This window comes from Corvus brachyrhynchos, unplaced genomic scaffold, assembly GCF_000691975.1.
Source record: "Corvus brachyrhynchos isolate BGI_N302 unplaced genomic scaffold, ASM69197v1 scaffold17, whole genome shotgun sequence".
In the NCBI taxonomy this organism is placed as follows: domain Eukaryota; kingdom Metazoa; phylum Chordata; class Aves; order Passeriformes; family Corvidae; genus Corvus; species Corvus brachyrhynchos.
In genome coordinates this window covers 4819492-4828112 of record NW_008240046.1, presented here as the reverse complement: position 1 = coordinate 4828112, position 8621 = coordinate 4819492, and the positions used below count along the sequence as shown (strand labels likewise).

Sequence of the window (8621 nt, the reverse complement as noted above, 5' to 3'; positions counted from 1 at the left end):
GAAAAAATTGCTTTTAAGTAAAGTCAAGGACAAATCACAAATTGCAAAAATTATGAATCAAACTGCAAATAATATTGTTGAATTAGATGTAATTCTTTGTGCAGATACAAATAAAAATAACTTTTGTTCTCATTGCTGTTATGTTCCTGAGCCATCCAATATAGTATCAGTTTAAAACCCTCCTGTTTTCATTTTATATTAAATCAACTAGAAAAATGAAATTTATTTAGTTTCAGTACTTGACATCATAATTTTGTTAACAAATTTGCTTCAATTTTTTGAAGATGTTTTTGAAAGAAAAAATGTTTTTAAAGATGTTTGTTGAAGTTCTCAATAAATATAAAGTATTTACAAAAAGTTTTTTGTTTATGCAAGAGTTAGTTTTGTTTATGGCTATATAATTTCAAAGGAATTGATTTAATTAATTGCGTTATTTCATTAATTCAATAGACTGTATCAAGAAGATCTGAGTTTAAGTACATTTGAAGAAATAGGAAAGTATGAAGATAAAATACCCTGAAGAACTTTGTTTTCACTAAAATTACATCACCGAAAGACTCAAGATTTTGGGTTTGTTGGCTTGATATTTTAATTGGTTTAAGTTTTTACTTAAATCAGCAAACAGGCTTTATTTTATAGTGCTAGCAAGGGAATTGATAAAACTCAAATCAGTTCACTTCTTTTATGCATATGTTATGAAACAACAGTACAAGATAGCATCTTTTCAGCAGATTTCATCTTTCTTGATTGAGATGGTACATACTGAACACATATAAAGTGTTGGTTATGGTTTTTTCCCAAATGCCTGTTTTTATATCAGCTTCAACTCTTATCTACATGTGTTGCATCCAGCTATAGCCATTGTACTCCAGAGCTAAGATTTTCCATTATTCATTTCAACACAGTAGTTACTAAAATAGCTAACTGCAGCAATCTATGCATATGTTCACAACTTCTTTTACATTCTGCAGTAAAAATAAACTGAATTATAAACAAAAAAAATTATCTTTGAAATGCTGTAGGAAAAAAGTAGCTGAGTGAGGAAGTTAATTCATGCATCTCACATGTGCATACAGGAAACCAGGTATTTGACCGAAGAAAGAGGAGAATCATAAAGAATGATTTGGGTTGAGAGGGACCTTTAAAGGCCATCTAGTCCAAGCCCACCCTGCAATGAGCAGTGACATCTTCAACTACATAAAATTGCTCAGAGTCCCATCTAGCCTGACCTTGAATGTTTCCAAGGATGGGCATGGAGAGGTGGTGCAATTCAAAATTATACAAGGTAGAAAAGGGTTACAACCATCGCAGGTCACTGGGCCTGATGGTGTTCCTGTAAAAGGCAGTATATATGCAAAAAATCGTAGTCATGTTAGACGGTATCTCCATTGTAAGCCCCCCCTACAGTCTCCCTTTCCTAATCCCACCTTTCCCTTTTATCCTATATCCTATTACCCCCAGTGTATTCCCAATCCGTTTTTTCATCCATGGTTCCCTCACAAAACCATGCTTTTGCCAATTGTTTCCCCAAAAATCCCTTTCCAATGCCGAGTGGGGGATGAAAAGGGGGAGGGAAGAAGTTAAACCCTCTCCTGCCTCGGTTTCCCCACAAAGCATGCTCAGAGTTCTGTCTCCCTTCTGTCAGCCCTAAGATGTTCCACAGAATCTGATTGGACATTTAAAGACTCAGGAGGGTGGCTTGTTTTGTTTTGAAACTGTTCTTGTTATGTTTATCCAGTTGTTTTCATTCTCCTTTTATTAAAATAAAACGGGTGAGGTGTTGGGGTCCCTCCCCCGCCGTGTAGCCCTGGGAGAGGGGCCCTGAGGGCACAGACACGGGGTTTCCCTGCCCCTGCTCAGCCTCGTTCCCATTGGTTGGTTTGTGTTCCCTGCGCGGGCAGAAGGACCCTTGGTCCCGTGACTGGAACAGTTCCTGGGCAGAGCTCCGGCCATGCGGCTGGAGAAATAAACATCTCTGAAACAGCTATCAAGAATCTGTCTGTCCATACATATTTCCTTTCCACGGGACTCCTGGTTTGATATATGCGTGTTGCAGGATCCCCACTGCAACAGGGGCATCCACCACCTCTCTGGGCAGCCTGTTCCAGTGCCGTATCACCCTCATTGCAAAAAACTTTCTTCCTTATATCTAGTCTAAATTTACCCTCTTTTAGTTTAAAATAGTTATTCCTTGTCCTATTGCAACAGGCCCTGCTAAAAAGCCTCTTCTCATCTTTCTTGTAGTTCCTTTTGGACTGGAAGGCTGCAGAACCTTCAGTTCTCTAGACTGAACTAACTCCCTCAGCCTGACTTCCTAGGAGAGGTGCTCCATCCCTCTGATCATCCTTGAGCCCTCCTCTGGACTTGCTCTAACAGGTCAATGTTCTTCCTGTGCTGGGGACCCCAGAGCTGGATGCAGCACTGCAGGTGGGGTCTCACCAGAGCAGAGCAGAGGGGCAGAATCCCCTCCCTGGCCTTGCTGCCCACGGTGCTCTGGATGCAGCCCAGGATACGACTGACTTTCTGAGCTACAAGCATGTTAAGATCCAATGAGAGATGCCTCTGCCTGAGTTAAGATGCACATGAGTCCATACCAAAGTCAATAATACAGATTTTATTTAACAGTAAATGTGAGGTAGAGAGATAGAAATAAATAGAAGAGAGATGGGGAGGAGAGAGAGAGATCAAGCAGAAGATAGTCACCACCCATGGATCCAGCATCATCCTGTTGGTCCTTCTTCAACCTGGACTTCTTGGTGGTGAGGGTCCCAAGGTGGTTAAAAACTTTTTAGTGTCACAGCAGCAGGAACAGTAACACAAGTAATCATACAGCATCCAGTAGCTATCCCAACCCGTAAAATGTAAATCCAATTGCAATCAGAGCGCACATTGCCAGGTCATGTCCAGCCTCTCATCCACCAGCATCCCCAAGTCCTTCTCAGCAGAGCTGGTTGTGATCTGTTCATCCTCCATCCTGTGTTGGTACTGGAGGTTGCCCAGACCCAGGTGGAGCACCTTGCACTTGACCTTGTTAAACTTCATGGGATTTCCATGGGCCCTCCTCTAGGACTTGTCCAGGTCCCTCAGGATGGTGTCCCATCCCTCAGGCATGTCAGCTGCAGCACTCAGCTTGGTGCCATCTGCAAATTTGCTGAGAGTGCACTCGATTAATCTATGAATCTTCTGTTTCATCTTCATCTGTGTCATTGATGAAGACATTAAACAGGTCTGGTCCCAGTAGACCCTAGAGGGACACCACTTGTCACTGATGCCCATCTGAATATTGAACAATTGACCCCCACCTCTTCACCCTCTGGATGGAACCATCCAACCAATGCCTTATCCATCAAACAGTCCACCCATCAAATCCATCTCTCTCCAATTTAGAGGGAAGGATGCTGTGAAAAACCATGTCAAAGGCCTAAGAGAACTCCAGATAGGTGACATCCATGGCTCTTACCATGTCCACTGATATAGTCACTGCACCATAAAAGGCCCCTAGGTTTGCGAGGCAGGATTTGCTCTTGGTGCAGCCAAGTTATGGAGCACTCAGGTTAATTGGATTTGAATATGATTTCTTTTGTTTTAAGGCTGTTGTACTAATATTTAAGAAAATAAGTGTATACAAAAATTCAAATATAGACAAGTAGAATATCATTATTTTTTGCTTTTAATGTTTCCAGTGTAGTATTTTTCTCTGATGCAGGAGGTAGAGCTAAAAGAATCTTCAAATAGTTATTCAGACTGTGCTTTATGAATATCTGCAGCAATTTATGTAAATACATGGTTACAATTTTCAGCCAACAGTTTGTGGTCACTGGATGGTTTGCCGTGGTGTTTGGCATGTTCTTTCGCTGACTGGAGCTCTGTTGCTTTGTTATTGTTTGATCAGGAATTCAGAGAGAATTTGTTCTGGTTTCTGCTTTGGTTGTCATGACTGATAAAAGCAATTTTCACTTCAGAGAATTAAGTTTATAAGTTTCTAGATAATTTTCCATGCATATTTTCTACTGATTGAAAGGGATTCTTTTAGTTGTCGGTTCTCTCTTGTTGGGTAAAATCTGTGCCAAGAGCAACACAGATGAGGAATAAGTACAGTCAAAGTAAATGTAATATGCCTTCCTGATTAGAGAAATATCTTTGACATATTCTTTCGAGTCTACTAGACTTGGGAGTCTAGTAGCCACCTGTGCTGGTTTTGGCTGGGGTAGAGCTAATTTTCCTCTCAGTGGCTTGAACTGTGTTTTGGATTTGTGCTTTGTTATCAACAGGGTTGATAACACAGAGATGTTTTTGTTATTGCTGAGCAGGGCTTACACAGAGCCAAGGCCTTTTCTGCTTTTCATGCAGCCAGGCTGCTGAGGAACTTGGGTTGCATAGGAGACTAGGAGGAGACACAGCCAAGACAGGTGACCCCAACTGACCAAACAGATATTCCAGACCATGTGACATCATGCTCTGTATATAAAGTGGGTGGAAGAAGGAGGAAGAGGGGGGACATTGGGAGTGATGGTGTTTGTCTTCCCAAGTCACTGTTACATGCAATGGGGTCCTGCTTTCCTGGAGATTCTTGAACACCTGCCTGCCCATAGGGAACAGGGAATTAATTCCTTGTTTTGCTTCACTTGTGTGTGCAGCTTTTGCTTTCCCTATTAAACTGCCTTTGTCTCAACCCATGAGTTCTCTGGCTTTTACCTTTCTGATTCTCTCCCGGATCCTGCTTGTGGGGGAGTGAGCAAGTGGCTACGTGGTACTTGATTGCTGGCTGGGGTTAAACCATGGCACCACCATACTTAAGGTGATGAGTAAGCCCAGGTAAAGGGCTAGCTCACTTTCTATATTTCTATGAGAGTTGCAGCCACATAAGAGCATTAAAGGAAAAAGAATTTGGAAGTTCAATGTCTACTGGAACTGCCTGGAGGAGAAGTGCTACCTGGGGGCTATTTGGAGAGCTGGGCAGTGGAGAAGGCAACTGGCCATATCTTTGCAGAGGAAAATAATTTGGATAGGACCAAAATGCAGTGACTCACTTCAGCCTCTCTGAGCTGGGGAATCAGCAGGTGGTGGAGGTCCTAGAGCAGGCAGGAGCATGAGAGACCGGTTGTAAATCAGTGATGTTTTTTAGTGTTACATGTGGACTTGGCAGTGTCAGGTTAACAATTAGACTTCATGATCTTAAAGGTTTTTTCCAACCTAAATATGATTCTATGTGCACAGTGGAGCAAATATACTTTCTCTGAGTTTTTAAGAACTATTCTGCACTCCTGGAAAACAAGTAGTTTCATGTAGACTGAACTACTTAAATGTCTTTAAGGTATTCTGGAATGGCTGAGGAGGTACAGTGGAGAGTGTGGCAGCACAAAGGGCAATAAGGAGATGTTTTCTGAATTAGAAATTTAGCTAAATTTGTCTGATAATCCCTGATGTTGAAAATTAAACAAATATTTTGTAGATCTTTTTCTATATATTTCAAAATTCTACTGGGTTTCAGCAGGCAGAAAATACTGTAAGGAAAACCTCTCCTGTAGCAGAACTGTTGCATCTGTTAATAACATACTACTGAGAAAGCAGTGCAGAGGCATATAAAGAATTCTTTGTGAGGGAGGATTTGTTAATTTGTAAAAGGAAAGGTGTGGGAGAAACTTGTGTTTCGATTAAAGTCATTGTGAATTTAGGCAATTCAGTGGAGCATACAGAACTCAGTGCTGTGAAGTACTGAACCTCAGGGCTGTAATCCAAAAAAGCATTTAAATATCTGCCTATTGTCATGCTCCTGAATAATCTTATAGCAGGAAATGGATCTTTTTATATTCTTGAAGATGTATTTCAGTGGGATTTTTTGAAATAGATCCTTAGTACCTTGTGGGTTTGAGCCCATGAGAAGCAAGGAGTACCAATAAAGAGCTAAGTACAAAGTAACCAACAAGAAATAACATCTTGATATATGAAGTTGCAGCAAAAAAAATGGGCAGGAAAGAGACTTGAAGACTACTGAGTATTGCTAACAATAAGCTTTAGTTTCTTAGTCTTAGAGTGAGTTGTTATATTTGAAGAAGCCAAGATTGTAAACTAGATTAGATATTGATGTTAATCATGTTACTGAAAATCAGAGTAACAATACTGAAATCACTGTCTGATTAACTACTCAGTTTTCTAATTGCATGCTGCAAGGCCAGAGTAGTTCCATAATGCCAGCTGACTCTCAATTTAGCATATTCATATAATCATTTGAGGTATGAAATGAAATGCCAGATACAACAATAGAAGGAAGGCATGTAAATTTATTTAAGAAGGTGATCATATTTCTGAAAGAGAAAGAGGAGGGAAATCGCTGCAGCCATGTGTTAAATATTTGGGTTGAATATAATGAAGTAGAAAATTGCTTGTGTTTTTCACTCTGCATAATGTAAGTACAAGCCTGTAGGATTGTTGTCTCTCTTTGGCTCTTGATTATTCATGGGTTTCTCTAGATGGACTATAGAAATAGGACACAGCATCCTGGGATGCTGGCTAAAACAAAAGAAAAGCATTGTTGAATGCTGCTTTTGTTAGACTAATCTTTATTTTCCTCTGTGTATTGCTTTGGTTTCCCCCCTCCCCCATCTCATAAAATATTGCAATCTTCTTAGGTTCCTTTGAGTCAAAGAACTGCACTGTCAAAAAGACCACTGGAGTGTTCATATTCCTTCTGCATTCTTTGTAATTGTAATTGCATTTCTAATTTGTAATTCTGAACAACACAATGCTAAGTGAATCAAAAATCTTACAACTCTGTCCCAATGACTCAAGGTAGAGCTGTCATACCCTGAGTTTTGTTACTGGCAAAGGCTGTTAACTGATGCTGGTGGTGTCTGGATAAACTGTAAAGATAATCTAGTTTTCATAAGATATTTAGATACCTAACCTGTTTGAACAATTTCAGGATTTGTAGCAAACACACAACTGCCACTGAATCCCCACTTTACATTTTCATTGAGATCCTTAAATATCGTTGAAATTTTTCGCTTTAGTCCAATCCAACATCCCTTGAGCTCCGTAGATATTTCTGTCATCTTTAGATAGTGTCCTAAATTAAGATTGTGGTGTTTGTATGATGTCAGCATAGTATCATTTCACTTCACAGCTGGAGTTTTGAAATAAGGCTTCAAAATTGAAAATGTTTGTACAGATTTAGTGGCTACCACTTAATTTTCACATTCATATTCTGCTTAAGACTTCAAAGCAAAAATGATATATGGAGGGAATAAGAGCCTAGATCTGATTTTCAGGCGTGTGAATTGCTGAGCAGTGACTGCCAAGAGGCTGATGGGCCTCTCCCCCTGCAATGGCAGAATGCCTCTTTACCCATAACTTCATAACCTCCTTTTCCCTGCCAGCCTGTGTGGTAGGAGGTGTACAGCTGAATTCTGAGCCTGCATCAAGGCAAGTCTGGGGTAACAACTGACAGTAAGAAGGGTGGTGAAATCACTACAGGATAAAAAAACCCAAAACTGTAAAGACTCTGTAGTGAGAAATCTCTCTGTTATCCTAGGTTTAATACTCCTTTTTCTGTCCAGGGCTTCTGCAGAATTGACATCTGCAGATGCCAATATCAGTAGACTGTTCAGGGAAGGTGAATTAAGAGCTTCCAAAAAAATTAAAATCTAAGCCCTGAAATATTTTTATTCAAGTGGAGAGCTTTCAAATTGTACAGTAGTATTTCCTTTATACAACAAAATCTTATTTATCATAATAAACTTCTTGCAGTGTAATAGCAAGCTAGCTCATTTAAACTTGTGTGCAAGGATTTGCAGTGCAGCTAATCTGTGGGCATTATGCATGTTTCCTTACCTGGATTCTCAGGCAGGCAGTGAAGTTACTCTTGCTGTAAACATATTTAGGAGTGGGAATTCTGAGGACCAGACCTTCAATTTGTGTACCAGTTGTGTATAGCTTTTTTGCCTACAAGGAAATGACACCAACTTTTGTCAGCTGAGACTATGAATCGCATTTTTCTAATGGTGTCTGATCAGTTTTCTGTGTAAAGCAGTGCTTGCTTAATACTTTTTCTCTCCTGCCTTATATTAGGGCCCCCCCAGCGAACTGTTTCCCCCAAACAAGACCATGAAGAAAGGAAGCACGACAAAGTCTTGGACAAGGGCAGTGAAAGTGGGACTTCCTGTAACGAGTTGTCCACCTCAAGCTGTGACAGCCACTCGGAAGCGAGCACCCCTCAAGAAAATGCCACCAGCACTCAGCCATCCACAGCTCACCAGCCAAATACTCTGACTTTGGATCGTCCGTCTAAGAAGGCCCCAGTGCAGTGGATGCCACCACCAGACAAACGCAGGAACAGTGAACTCTTTCAAACTCTCATTAGCAAGTCCAGAGAAACAAATCTTTCCAAAAAGAAGGTGTGTGAGAAGCTGAGTGTTGAGGAAGAAATGAGAAAATGTATTCAAGATTTTAAAAAAATCCACATTCCAGATTACTTTCCAGAGCGCAAACGTCCCTGGCAGTCTGAACTGTTACAGAAATATGGGTTATAGTAATCAACTCTTTCCTGACATATCTCTGGAGCATTTGATGTTTATTACATTGCCGCTAACTTACTGATGTCCTCCTCCTGGCCGACTCTGCCA

The 8621-nt window shown here is 40.5% G+C and overlaps 1 protein-coding gene across 1 annotated transcript in view; it reads left to right on the top strand.

The window, feature by feature from the left end:
* KCTD8 (potassium channel tetramerization domain containing 8) overlaps positions 1-8621 on the top strand; it is a 93828-nt gene that overhangs the window by 84443 nt on the left and 764 nt on the right. Inside the window, exon 2 of the mRNA XM_017744645.1 lies at positions 8068-8621. This exon is cut by the window's right edge and continues 764 nt beyond it. Within this exon, the coding sequence (XP_017600134.1) occupies positions 8068-8528 (461 nt within the window). The 3' untranslated portion in view covers positions 8529-8621. The remainder of the gene's footprint in view (positions 1-8067) is intronic.